The sequence below is a fragment of the Callorhinus ursinus genome, unplaced genomic scaffold (assembly GCF_003265705.2).
Source record: "Callorhinus ursinus isolate GAN/ISIS: 27379988/994484 unplaced genomic scaffold, GSC_fseal_2.0 scaffold12, whole genome shotgun sequence".
In the NCBI taxonomy this organism is placed as follows: Eukaryota; Metazoa; Chordata; class Mammalia; order Carnivora; family Otariidae; genus Callorhinus; species Callorhinus ursinus.
In genome coordinates this window covers 72,505,567-72,520,455 of record NW_027397074.1, presented here as the reverse complement: position 1 = coordinate 72,520,455, position 14,889 = coordinate 72,505,567, and the positions used below count along the sequence as shown (strand labels likewise).

The following is a 14,889-nucleotide window of genomic DNA, read 5'->3' as shown; positions in this document are numbered from 1 at the left end:
CAAAACCACGCACGTGAGGGATGGCAGTATACAGACACCTGGACCTGTTCCATCCTTAATTTCAGTGATACAATTGACCTGTACACAATTCTGCATTCATTCAATTGGTTTGGGAATTGCAGCCTTTTGTATTAAGGGGGACAAGGATTCCTTGTGCCTTTCTCATTTGGCTGGCTTGAGAAGGGTAAAAGGAATGTTTTTATTTTTAACCAAATTTGAGACACAGTTTGACTAACTAAAAAACTGCTAAGGAGAAGTGGGTTGTTGTCCTGACTCTGGCATAGACTCAAAGTATAACCTTTTGTGCCTGGTGTTCTTGTCCAGAAAATAGGAAGTCATGTTAATCCCAAGCTTTTGAGAAGAGAAGAACTGGCAAAATAACCAAAAATAATTTCCCCAACAGAAGACGAAGAGAGACTAAAGATGCTAGGGGGGCTCCTGATCTGTGCTTCTTCATCTTGGCTATTTGTTGCGTCACCTGGGGAGATGATAAAAAGCACAGTGGTCTAGGCCTCTCCCCCAGAGGGCTGAGTGAAAGCTCCATAGGTGATTCTAATATAAGCCAAGGATGTGAACCAATCCTTTAAAACAGTGGTTCTCAACCTCTGATCTGATTGGTTTGGAGATGCCCAGGCCACATGTTGTAACAATTAAATGGAAATCTCTGACAGTGGGGCCCAGCATCAGGATTATAAAAAATCCCAACTGATTACAACTGATGGGTAGCCAACTTTGAGAATTGCTACTCAACATTTCCCAGGAAGCAAGTCTCACTCATACACAGGCCTGGAGTCAGCATTTTACGTTGATTTTTTTAGTAAAGAAAATTCAGATAACTCTTTTAATCTCAGCATGGCTTTGTCTGAAATACGATTGTATACATTTTTAAGGAGTGTTTAGCACATATGGCAACTAAGAAGTAGCTGTAGGCCCTCATCAAGGGGCTCAGCGTAGATAAAAACAGCTCCTCCCACACAGAGACTCTCAGACTCTTAAGATTATAGAATCTATATCAACTGCATAATTGTTTAAGGTAGACAACTATTTTCTTTAGCAGCTATTCAACTTGTCCAAACATTGGGCTTATAAGAGATGCATTCATCATGTTAAAAAATAGTCACTAGAAAGATAAACACACAAAGCAATTTGTGGTGGAAAAATGGAAAGTCGCTCCAGAATTCAGAAGGAACTGTCTGGAGAGGGCTACATGAATTGGAGGCATAAAAATCAATCCCAGAACATCATCAGTGATAAGTCACATTGATAGGAGTTATTCTTGAAACGAATAGGTGAGAATAGCACTTTATCTCTGTGGTTTTCCTTTCCAAAACCCGTAAGTCCAGTCTAATCATGAGAAGACATTAGGCAAACCCATATTGAAGGACATTCTGCAAAATACCCAACCAGTTTTCCTCTAAACTGTCAAGGTCATCAAAAAGGAAGAAAGTCTAGGAAGCTGCCACAGCCCAGATGAACTTAAAGAAGAGATATAATGCCTAAATACATTATGATATCCTAGATGGGATCCTGGAACAGAAGAAGGACATCAGGTAAAAACGAAGAAAATTCTAATAAAGACAAGACATTAGTTAATAGCAATGTATCAATATTGGTTCATTAGTTGTGATGAATGTTACCCTATTAATATAAGATGTTAACAGTAGGGGGAAACTGGGTGTGATATACACATGGAAACTCTGTACCATCTTTGCAACTTTACTCCGAATCTACAACTATTCCACAATAAAAATTCTAATTAAAAAATCAATTTTTTTGTGGACCCCCACAATGGACATATTAGCATTTGACAATGAACTGAGGTGTGGAATTCTATTTGAGTCTTTGCTAACTGTGAGGAAGGTGCACAGTGACTGGAGAAGTGTCAGTATCGCAGCCATGTTTGAAACAAGCAAAAAGGAAACCATAGTCATTTTATATTGGTTGACCCGAACATTTCTAAAAATGATTGAACAAATCAAATAATCAACCAAATTGCAACAGAAATCATCTGATGGTGTGCAAATTTGCCAATTATATGAAATTACATTCCTGCAATAGCAAAAACATCTGTCCTGTCCTGTGCCTGACTGTGCAGGGAGAAATCAAAGATTCTAAACAAATTATATAAATATAGCACAGGACAGTGTTTCCCAGAAGTCGTTCAACGGAAGCAAAGTCCTAGAAGATGTTCTGCAGAGAGAGAATTCACTGCTAAGTTTGGGAAACACTGCATTGCTGTCAATGTGGCTAGTGTGACTGAGGAGCTGAATTTTTAGTTTTATTTAATTTAAATTTAAATAGCCACCCAAGGGTAGTGGCTACTGTATAGGACAGTGTAGTAGCTAGAATTTATTACACAATATGGCAACAAGACAGAGTTTCTAAGTTAGCAAATACTTGTAGAACAAAAACAGAGTGACAAATTTGAGAAATGTACTGTTCTCAACAATGATGAAATTCAAAAGGGATATGTGCAAAAACCCTGTAAATTTAAGGAATAGAAATTCTGGTTATACACTGGCAATGATGATCAGAAACGATCACAGGTTCAGTGTTGGTATTAAAGCACTTGCATTAAAAAATATGATGACCCTCCTGGGTGGTTTAATAGAAATACGGCATTAATGGCCCCCCTAGCACTGCCAGTACTAAATCTTGGTCCTGGTCAAGACAGTGATGTAGTGGAGAGAAAATTAAACTGGGAATTTGAAGACCTGCTTCCATACCAGCTCAGGCATAGACATGCAGTGTGACCATTCTGAAGCCTTAATTTCCTCATGGGCAAAATAATTGAGTTGGACCAGATGATTTCTAAGATCCCTAGCAATAATTCCACTTTAAGAAAGAAGTATAGGGGCGCCTGGGTGGCTCAGTTGGTTAAGCAACTGCCTTCGGCTCAGGTCATGGTCCTGGAGTCCCGGGATCGAGTCCCACACTGGGCTCCCTGCTCAGCGGGGAGTCTGCTTCTCCCTCTGACCCTCCCCCCCTCGTGTGCTCTCTCTCGCTCTCATTCTCGCTCTCTCAAATAAATAAGATCTTTAAAAAAAAAAAAAAGAAAGAAGTATAATTTGCACACGCATATTCATGGCAGCACTCTTCACAACAGTCAAGAGGTAGAAACAACCCAAACGTCTACTGAGAGATGAATGGATTAAAAAAAAGGTGGTAGACACATACAATGCAATATTATACAGCCATAAAAAAGGAAATCCTGTCACATGCTTCACCATGGATGAACCTTGAAGACATAATGCTAAGTGAAATAAGCCAGTCACTAGAAGAGAAATACTGTTTGATTCCACATATATAAGGGTATCTAAAATCAAACTCATAGAAACAGGAAGTGGAATGTGGTTACCCAGGGCGAGGAGGGAGAGGAAATGGAGAATTGTTTAGTGGGTATAGAGTTTCAGTTGTGCGAGATGAAAAAGTTCTAGAGATCTGCTGCACAATAATATATTTAATACTACAATACTGTACACTCAAAAATGGTTAAGATGGGGGCACCTGGGTGGCTCAGTGGATTAAGTAACTGATTTTTGGTTTTGGCTCAGGTCATCATCTCATGGGTCGTGGGATCGAGGCCCCCCCTCCCCCCCGGGGCTCCCTACTAAGCATGGAGTCTGCCGGAAGACTCTTTTTCTCTCTCTCTCTCTGACCTTCCCCCCACTGGTGCATGCACTCTCTCTCTTTCTCAAATAAATTAACAAATCTTTAAAAAATGGTTAAGATGGTATATTTAGTATCATGTATTTTTATAATAAAAAAGTAGATAAATAATTGTAAAACTAATACTGCAATTCCTGAACCAATTCCAGAAACCAAAATTATGACATTTACTCACCCTGGAGGTTAGAGGCATGTTTTAACCTTTGGTTTCTCAGACTGGAAAAGCCTACGGTATGATATTTTATTGCTTATCATCTGTGCATGTGGGCTCAGCAAGAAATCCAGTCATGGGAACTGCGAACAGTGGTGGATAGCCTGGGTCAAAGGAACCCATGGTAGGGCCCACATTCACAAACAGCCAAGTTCACCAACCAAGAAAGTGTGAGTGAACTTGGGCCTGCTCTGGGCTCCTAATTCTGCATGTTTGGTTGCCCTTGATTCAGAGACTGGGACTGTCAGGCCAGACGTCTTCAATATCTAGAGATGGGCAGGTAGAAGCCAGGGAAGTATTTTCAGATATGTCTTGTATTTTACGGAGAAAATATTCAACATCTGATTTCTGAAGAATAGGCAGAAGAAAGAGGGTTAGACTGAAGCAAAGGGACTTTTGAAAGAAAGAAAGAAAAGAAGACAAAAGAAAGAAAAAATAAATGACCTCCCAGATGGTAAGGTTACTTAAAGAGCAGAATATGTAATCAAGGAGGTTTTAGGATCTCTAATCCTGGAGATTTTTTTACAGGCTCCAAGACAGAGAGGAGGCCTCCTGAGGAAGCAATGCAGACAAAATAAGCCCTTGAACCCTCCACTTCTCTGTAGTCTATTTTTAAAAGCCACACATATCTAAAACAAAAGGATACACTACAAAAGAAAACCATTAATGTTCAAATTGAATACACTCCAACAATTTTTATGTAGGTCACATTTGCTGAGAAATTTCTTAAGGGAACAGTTCATCTCAGTGTCTTTGTTTAGGATTCTTAAACACAGCAGATAGTACAAAGGGCAGATGCTACCTTCAGGCTGTACTACAAGGTTGAAATTGTGATCCATGGGGGAAAATATGTATAAACCTAGATCCTGAATGCCCAATGCTAAATATGATCCTGCTCAACTTCTTTGCACTGAAACCATGTCCTGAACATAAAGGAGTTCTAGAAGGGGGAGCGGGAGACAGAGACTGAGTTGCAGATGGGGAGAAAAACAGAGTCAGAAAACAAGGCTTATACAAAGAGAATCAGGTAGAAGCCATGAGAGAAGGTCAAGCTGGGTCAATCCAAGGCCTTTCTGGAATTGTTTCTGGAGCTCTTGGAAAAGATGTTCTTTTTTTTTTTTTTTTGTCCGGGATCAAATAATCCTGGGGCTGCTGGTGGCCAAGGATGTTGACATAAGGAAAGTGCTTGCCTGAGATGGAAAGCAATAAAGAGAAAATGCCAAGAGACAGAGGAAGGGAGGCAAGAAGGGCAGGGAGAGAGGGAGAGTGCGTAAGAGAGCGTGCGGGGGTGTGTGAGCATGTCTGTGACAGGACGCTATCTTGTAAACCTGGGCCCAGCCACACCTGAAGCCTTTGATTTACCAGTTTTATGAGTCCATGAATTATTTTCCCTTCCACTGGTCTGTTTCTTTCAATGGAAAGAATCCTAAGCAGGACAAGTACGAGGGAAGATGAGGGTGGTGGGGGATGATACCAGAAGAAATGGAGCAGGAACCAAAAACTGCAGGAGGATGAAAGTAAGAGCAGTGCCTTTGATGTAATCAGGACCTCTTTGAGGTGAGAGGACCCTTTTAAGCACGAAGAGACAGAATGACATTGAGGCAAACACTAAAAGAGATAGAAAAATTATCTTTGAAGAAATGGTCAGCTTTTACCTCTTGGACAAATGGGTGACCATGCCCTGCCACTAAAATGCAGTACTCTGTTCTGTGTGACATGACATGTTTTGGGTGGATGGCAGTCCTGCTGTAATGTCTGGAGAGATATTCTACTATGAAAATAATTTTCTGCAAATTTCCTCTACTCCATCAACACTACTAGCTTTGTCATTCTATCAAAGCCGCGTATTTACCAAATAGTTTACAGAATGTGGAGCAAGAAATGAACTGAAATCTTCTTTTCTGGATCTCTTCCCATCCTGCTGAGTATCCCTGAGTGCTAGATAAAAGGCTGGCATTTTCTTCATGCTACCTAGTCTCCAGATTTGGAAACTTTTGTTGAGGTAATCATTTGGTTCACTTTTCAAAGGAATAATAAAGAGCTACCCCTTTTTCCCTTTCTAGAGTCTCACTGACATGGAGCAATCAAAGTAACCCATTATCAGAGAATTCCCTGCTTTGCTCAAATTATAAACATCAATGGGCATCTCTCCTGGGAATTCAAAGAACAGATGAGTGCGGGTGAGCCAGGCTTGTTGTTAGCAGAATAAACCAGGTTCGCTAAATGCTTTGTTTTAGCAAAGACAACATAAGTAGTGATTACAGTTCACTTGGGTTTGGTTCTGATCGTCAAAATGCTGACAGTCACTTAAATCACTCACTGGGTGGAATAATCACCCTGAAAAGAACTGAGAGAGTACAACTTATATTATAAAATGGAACTGAACACAGGAGACAAAGTGTTAACGGGTGTGGTAGAAGAGATCTTTGTCAGAATAACAGAGATGATTAAAGACAAGAATTAGACATCAAGTGTACTGGGTACTCTCAGTGACATGAACACAACAGGTATATCGTTCAATTACAAAGTTGAGCATAACTCAGAGAACATCTTTCTCTTTTTGAAAACAGCTGATGTCAGGTTAGCCAGTGTGAATCATTCAGGGGCTGGCTGTAGAGGTTACGGACTGTTTTGCTTTGCAAAACCCTTTTCAAATGGGCAGAACAGAAGTCTGGAATGCTGAGCCACTGGAAATAAGAGACTGCATTATTAAATATCAGATGTCGATGGCCTACCAGACGAAAGGACCCCTTCCCAGTCAACTGACCCCAAGCAGTCCTGCATTTGTAGGGGTCAAAGGAAACCGGGAAAAGCAGCACGTGACCCCTTTACCAGAACTGTTTATTTGGCAATTAGCAGAAGGGGAATTAGCTCTGACTTTTATTTTTGGTGCAGTGGGGTGGGGCTGGGATAAACTGGGTAATTTAGACTACTGCTTGTGACAGACTGCCTGATCCTGACAGGATTAGAAAGTTGAGGGCCTTTCAAGGATATCTCCTGACGAAGAGCTGCTCAGGCCCCACGCTGCGCCCAAACTACCCTATTCTTACAGATTCAGAGACTAAATAATGTGTAATTTTAGCCTCAGACAAAAAGTACGGTTAAATAAGAAGCATAAAAATAAAAGTATAAATGAAAAGTAGTATTTCAAGAAAACTTCTAAAGCAGAGTATATAATTTCGCTCAAAAGCCCCCTTCCTTCTGTCCATCTTCCCCATCCACTACTGAGCTTTAGGATAGCGACATAATCAGCACCAGGCGGGTTTAGCAGGGAGCATTCAAGGGATCCTGAGCCTCTAGGGGGCACGTATTTCAGGGAAGAATTTACCCCTGCGAGTTTCATCCCCACGGCTTCCATCTCGAGGCTGGAAGCGTGGTTACCAAAATCACGACTTTTCAAAAGACAATGATAATAAATAACTTACTCTGAAGTTCTCAGTCCAAACAATGCGGGCTTTTTCCTTCTAATTATCTCCTAACAGTTAACTCTAATATTAAGTTCAAAGCTGAGTCTGTTTCTCTCACGTTATTGCTGTTATTTTACTTTCTCCTGCTGTTTATTTATGCATTCAGATCTGTCAGCTCCTTTATTCCTTCTTCCTAACGTTTTTTCTTTGCTTCTATTTTAACAGCCTAACATGTACTTCTGAACTCATGCTTTTAATGTGCCCCAAAGTATTTATTTTATCGCTAGTGAATAAAGTGTATGTGCCCTAAAGTTTTCAAATTCTTTTTCTCGGAGTCATTGGCCCTCAATAGAAAAAAGTTTCCCATTTTTATTTCATATCCTATCTCTTCCTTTCCTTGAATTCTGTAAGTTATCTCTCAACCATTCCTTTTCGGGAATCACTGTTTTTCTCACTGTCTATTTTCTAGCACCTTCGTCACTTCTATTATTCTCGTTAGACACTTTTTCATTAGCTTTACGGCAGTTACAGTGAAACCACCAGCCGTGTGCTCAGCTCTGAGACAGTTCCTATCCTTGAGAAGCTGTAAGGAGGACAAAGGTACTGTTTTCTGTTCTGGAGACACAACCACTGTGTTCTTCCACGATTTTATGTTTCGAAGGTTTACTATCAAGCTATGTGAACGTGAACCTTTTTTGGCTTTCCATGCCCCACCCAGGGAAACTGAGATTACTTCCTTCAGCGGAATCACAAACTATGAGAGGCGCAGCCCAAGCAGAATTCTTGCATGGATCTAGCACGGACCTTCTGACAACCTGGACATCCCCTCATATGGGGACATGTATACGCACCCGCGTTTCAAATGAAACTACTCAGTCTAGTTCCTTCCGCTGTCCCCACAACTGCCGCCATAATAGATACTTACTCTGGGATGTAGAAAGATTGGAGAAAGCTGACTTTGTTCGACCTGCTAGCCACTCCAGGCTTTCATGCATGTTGGCCAAAGCTTTGAGGTCACTGACATCACGGAGGATGTCTTGCGGAGGGATTAACTTATCACCCAGGTTCCCAATAAGAACTTCCGACTCCTTGCCAAAGGCTGCCCTGAGAAACAAATCAGAAACATATTTCACATACAGCACGGAAAAGACAGAGGTGGGCAATACTGTTTTAGGCAGGTCTAGCACAGTGGTTATTTGTCAGTATTTCATAGCATGCTATCTTTGCTAGGTTTACTGTTGTGAGAAAACGATCATATACCTGTTTAAAATTATTCTAGTAGGAGAAAGACAGTTCTTAGAAGAATGAAGTTTCCCTGATGCTCATACCTTCAACAGGAGCCAGCATGGGCCTCACCTAGACAGTGATGGTCCCTGGGAATGGCTCTGATGCCCGTTCTCTCGTGGGTTTTTTTCTTGCCTCTTCTGCTATGGACGTTGGCCAAGAGCTTAGGGCGTGAAAAAATGTACATGGTTTGAAGGTTATGGTCATAAATAAAACCACCAAGTTGACCAGCTAGAAAACGTTTTAAAATGTTCAAAAGCAAAGAGGGTCCAGTCTCTTGAAGAGAGCAGATTATAGTTGAGATATGACAGACCTCATTCATTCACTCATTGACTTGTAAAAGGATCTGAAGCAAACTACGAGGCATTAAGGTTTGTACTATTCGAAGAGAGAGACCAATAAAAACCAAGGCTGGATCTTTTTACTGACTGGAAAAACACAGTCAGATGGTCTTCGCACACAGCCCAGCATGTTCATAATGTTTTGGGGGGGGGGGGGCGCTGAAAAATCAAGTTCTGTGGGGTCACAGGACGAGGGAGTCGGAAGGGCCCCGAGAGGCAGAAATGGAGGCTCAGAAGGTGAACCGTTGTGCCCCCATGACACATGAGTGGCAGAGCTGGGACTCCATCTAATTCCCACAGCGCCCTTTCTTTCAGAAGGACAGAGGGCTGAAATGACAGAAGACAACTGAGGATGCTAGGGAGAAAAATCTTGTCTTTTAGGGAAAGTTCCATGCAGGTGGGGAAGCCCAGCGGCTACTGGTAAAGGTTGGAACAGGCACCTGGAGAGTTCTAAGTCCCAAAGCTTCTTAAAACTCAGAACACCTTAAGGGAGCAGAGGCAAAGGCTTTATTTAAGTAGCAGAACCATATTACGTTTCAAGCCGGCAGTGATCAGTAACAGCTGACAGTCAGGACGAGGCTTAATGGACACACCGGCGTTTAGTGCCCGCACAACAGCAGACGCTACACGTGGAAAGAAACAACGGCTGTGAATTAAAAACTTACTAAAAAATGTTTACACTACCAAGTAGTGACTCACCATGAGGCTTCTCATTTCAACGCAGGGTTACATTTTTCTAAGGAAAAGTCATACTCGATTGATTGAGTTGGGTAAGCTGGGGTCACGGAGGCAACAGAGACTCAGTGCAGGAACCGGAAGTGTGCATACTTCCGGTCTTGTAAAAGGTCTCGGGGTGGAACCCAAAAGTCTGCATCTCCAGTTTCAGGTACTGTCTGGGAAGCACACTTTCTTTGAGTACTAAGGCTTAGAGCACAGGCTTCAAAGTTACACAAACCTGGCGCTGAATCCTAACTGCCATTTACTGTGGGACTCGGCTTTACCTCTCTGAGCATCGTTCGCTGGGGGTGAGAGTGCTGACCTCAGATGAAGTAATGTAAACATTGGAGGGGGTTTTAAAAACCTTTACTGGGACAATTTCAGTAATTCCAAAAGTAGACAGAAGGGTACAGTGATGATCCCCCACGGGTGAGTCTTTTTTCATCTTTCTCCACACCCCACCCCCCTTGGGAGGATTTTGAAACAATCATTCAGGGGATGTGAGGTGCATGACCCAGTGCAACTTGGTGAAAGCTAACAAGCTGTAGTTATCACTCTACAGTCTGTTGAGATGGCTGGTTTATTTGGCGTCAGCCCAGGGTAAGGCTATGATGAATGAATTGAAATAGATGAGTGATCACAAGTAAGTAAATTAGATCTCAAGGGCTAGTTTTACAAATGGAACCTTGTAACATCACAGCAAATGTCACGGTGTCTTAGGAGGCCAGATTTCCAGAATCTTCAAGAGATATGATAGTGATAGGAACCACTAGTTACCTGGCCAGTATCCATCATCCCATGCCTTCTTAGGCAAAGGACCCTGGGATTGTTGGGGTCAGCCATGTTTAAAAACAAAACAAAACAAAACAAAACAAAACAAAACAAAACAAAACACCCCACTCAATTCCTAGCCCTTCTTTCAGATATGGTGGTCAATGAGCTATAAACCAAAATCAGTAAGTGGGCTTCCAAGAAAGCCCTTATAAGCAGTCTCAGCTGGCAGGGACCTTTTGTGCCCCCTGCCTTTCTGGAATGCAGTCACAGCATGTGAAGCTGCAACAGTGCTTCCTCAAACATCAGGTGACCTTGAGTACGAAAATAATGCTGTCAATACTGGAGCCAATGATTAGGAGAGCATGGATGTCCCAATGCCACCACGGAACTACACAGCAGTCTCCGAGACAATACGCTTCCGGGCTTCATGTCACAGGAGGGACAATAAAACTGTTTGTTTCAGCCACTGCTATTCCAAGCTTCGGCTACCAGCAGCTAAATGCAATTTCTAACTGACACAATGATCGAATTAGCATAAATGATGTCACCCTCAGAAAACTTTCCCTGAATTTAGATATCCCTGAAATCAAGTTACTGGGAAAAGCAAAACAATGTCTCCTCTTTGATTTGAGCCCAGCAGACAGTTCTAGCATCTTCTCTGTGGCTGTCACTCAGTCAAGCTGTAAATATTTAGTTTTCTTAGTCTGTCCTTATATATCAACTCTCCCAGCCCCTTAATCATCTTTGATAGATATAACACAAAAAATGCCTTTGAGCCGGGTGGTTAAAAAGCAACAGGGGAGGCAAACAGCTTTGAAAAACAGGCTTGGAGGCGTTTTTATGCATGTAGGTGTAACCCTGGGTGGAATGTGACAATCAAGACAAATGTATTTATGTAGAAGTCTAATCTGCTTGTGTGGGGATCTTTGGGCCTTGGGCAGGTCTGCAGTGCGGTGTGCTTCCAGCCCTGGATGCCTATCCCATTTCCCTTTGGCTCACTTAGATTTGCTTAACCTCCTCCGACGGGAGAGCAACAGACAGAAAAACACAAACTGCCTCATGTTGAATACATAGTACACATCTCATTTGACAGGAATCCATAATCACCCCCTAACAACCTACAGAGAGCACAGAAACCAGGACATCAGGGATAAATGATTGACAGCTATAACCATTTCACACAAAAAAATCATTCCTTCCAGGATCTGTGTGTGTCAAAGAGCTTGGTGGACAGTTTTTATGTGTTACAATAACCTTTAAGGGGATGGCTTTAGCTGCTCGACTACAGATCTTTCCTTAAACCTTCTAATTTCTTAAATAAATTATGGTATATCCACACTATGGAAAACTACACAGGCATCAGAAATTATATAGTAGAAAACACGATGCCATAGAAAAATGTTGGCTATAGCTTATTTTTAGCCATGATCCCCAGCTGAGTAAAATAAGCTGTTATAAAACAGTATGTACTGTAGGATATTAAAAAAAAATGATCATATGTCTATCTAAACCAAAAAAGACTGGATGTCTACATACCCAAATGCTAACTGTGTAACTGGACTACACTTGGTGCTTGGTGCTTCTCTGTATTTTCCACATTTTCTCCGAAGAGCGTGTTTACTTTTTAATTAAAAATGAAAGCTGGGAACTCTACCACAAATGAGAAAATCTTTTGAAGGGACACATCAAGGATTTTAGCAGGGAAAATTAGAGGACGTGGAAGTTATAGTTACTTAAGCCAAAGTGGGAGGCAATGGGTGGTTGGCTGGTCTGACAGCTGGTTTGGACCGAGGCTGCAGGCTTGCTCAACATGCCATCACCGTCCGCTATAGAGGATCTCGCTGCCAGAAAGATGACCACCCAGCATCTGGGCCAATACTATTTCCTCTTTCTAGATCTGAATTTCTACGTACTCTTCATCTTCTGCTTCTTCTGTGAGCCCATTAATGAAAGAAGACATTACATATATTGGGCTGAAGTCGGCAGCAGAATCATCCACCTTGAAAAGGTGGAGTAACAGAAATTCAGAAGTAACAGGCACTCGTTCATGGCCCACAGATCATCGGACAGAGCCGGGAACAGGAATCAGAACTCACAGCTTGTGCTCTAGCTGCTGAGGCCTGCGCGAGAAGCTGCCTTCATCAGGGGTAGGCCAACATGCTCACGCAGACGCCTATCAAACTACAGAAGTGTCAAACCTGTGAAGCTTAATTTTAGCACACAATTATAATCTTTAAAGAGCTTGATCTGACAAGAATTCATTTAAGAGATTTTTGCCAAGAGTGTAAAACTCGTTTAATTTAATTTTACCACACAATTATAATCTTGAAGGAGGTCTATCCGACAAGAATTCATTTAAGAGAATTTTGCCAAAGATGCTGAAAACTGTCTCCATTTAGTCTTTAAATAGTTCTGTTATCGGCTGAAATCTTAGAAAGGCCAAAAAAAAAAAAACAAAAAACCTGCATCTGCAGCAGACTAAATGCACTTACGAAAGAAACATCACGAATAGTTTCAAAATGACTGATCTGCAGATCTGGGCTCTGTTTGGTCACATGACACGTACACTCAGACTCACTGCTTGCTCTCCCCGCACATCTCCCCCAGTCTTCCCCCGTGGCTTCCTATTGCCCAGGAGCCTCGGAAACCTGCCGGAGCTCACTCCTCTCTGATCTGGGACAGAGCAGGGAAAAGCAAGGACCGGCTCAAAGAGCGAACCAGACTCCCACAGGCTTCTTGCCTCTCGGAAGGGGCAGTGTGGTCCCCAGGCCGTCACAGCCACTTAAAGTACGGAACTGCTTGCCTTGCCCGAAATGTTTCTATTAGCACCACTGTCAGATTTCCTCGAGGTCTTAGTCAGAGTCTCATTCCCTTTTTAAGGCTGAATAGTATTTTCTTGTTATGTACATACCACATATTGTTTATCCATTAATTGGCCAATGGGCATTTAGGTTGTTTCTACCTTTCGGTTGGTTGTCAATAATGCTTCCGTGCCTGCTGGTATACAAGTACCTGCGTCTCTGCCTTCAATTCTTTTGGGTACATACAGAGAAGTGGAACTGCTGAATCATATGGTAACTCTGTGTTTCGCTTTCTAAGGAACTACCAAACTGTCTTCCACAGTGGCTGCACCACTTAACATTCCTACCAGCAATGCACAGGGGGTCCAATTATTCTACATCCTTGCCTAAATGTGCTATTTTCTGGTTTTAAAAAGTTTAATTTTTTAATAATAGCCATCCTAATGGGTTTGAGGTGGTATCTACACCACTATTTTATATGAGGAGCTGGTAGTGATCACCTTTCCAATCTTTCTTTTCTTCTTTTTTTTTTTTTTTAGAGAGGGAGAGAGAGGTGGGGAGAGAGGCAGAGGGAGTGGGGGAGAGAGAGAGAGAGGATCTTTTTTTTTTTTTAAATGTTTTATTTATTTATTCATGAGAGTCAGAGAGAGAGAGAGAGGCAGAGGCAGAGGGAGAAGCAGGCTCCCTGCCTAGCAGGGAGCCTGATGCGGGGCTCGATCCCAGGACCCCGGGATCATGACCTGAGCCGAAGGCAGACGCTTAACCATCTGAGCCACCCAGGTGCCCCGAGAGAGAGAGGATCTTAAGCAGGCTCCACACTCAATTTCACAACCCTAAGGTCACGACTTGAGCCAAAATCAAGAATCAGACGCTTAACCAACTGAGCCACTCAGGTGCCCCGACCTTTCCAATTCCATTCAGAGGTCACCAGATATAAGGAGTCACATCTGAGACTTGACCATGGAGGACACTGGAAATCCTAGACTTGAGATGAATACAGTGAGTGTTGATCCAGGCTCTCCCTTACTGGGGAGGGAGAGAGGGAATGCCTTTATATGATGAATAGCACCTGATATTAAGCAGAAGTACGAAGTTCTAAAATATGGGCGTAAGGGTGAGAATGGATACAGAGTAACAAAAGGGGTGAGACTCTAGAAGTCCTAGGCCTGTTTGCTGTAAGATCCATTGCTCATCTTTCCCTTGCTCTGATCTGTTACGGCGGGGGGCGGGGGGGGGGGGGCGCCGCAGGGGCTGACCCCTGCAGGCTGTTTTCCAGGCTCCCAGCTGGGTACTGACACTGGGAGGCCCTAGGTGGGGGGACACTGAAGGGCAAAGGAAAAGGAGAAGGCAGGGCATTTATCCCCCACCCTCTCTGCCTTTTGAGTGATGTCTCCAGCATCGGAAGCATCTCCTTCTTGTCTCTAGCTCCTACCACGCTGTGTTCTAGTAAATTCCTCTCTCCTTTGGCATTCCAGCTAAAGGGAGGTAGTGGCTTCTTGCTGTTGCTAATCTATGGGTTATCTTAATGTTCCTGTTTGACAGATCCTCGTTAAAATGTATGACCAATTCCCTACGTTAAATTCTCTCGGAGGTAAACAGTTGACATTGTTTCTATTTTCCACGTTAGACCTTAACTTATACGTTAGATCTAATAACGATGTCTGGCCATATTCAATGCTACTGGG

The 14,889-nt window shown here is 42.5% G+C and overlaps 1 protein-coding gene across 1 annotated transcript in view; it reads right to left on the bottom strand.

The window, feature by feature from the left end:
* The window catches only part of EXOC4 (exocyst complex component 4), a 728,355-nt gene that overhangs the window by 99,683 nt on the left and 613,783 nt on the right, over window positions 1-14,889 (bottom strand). The window contains exon 14 of the mRNA XM_025854871.2: window positions 8,213-8,391. Within this exon, the coding sequence (XP_025710656.1) occupies window positions 8,213-8,391 (179 nt within the window). The remainder of the gene's footprint in view (window positions 1-8,212; window positions 8,392-14,889) is intronic.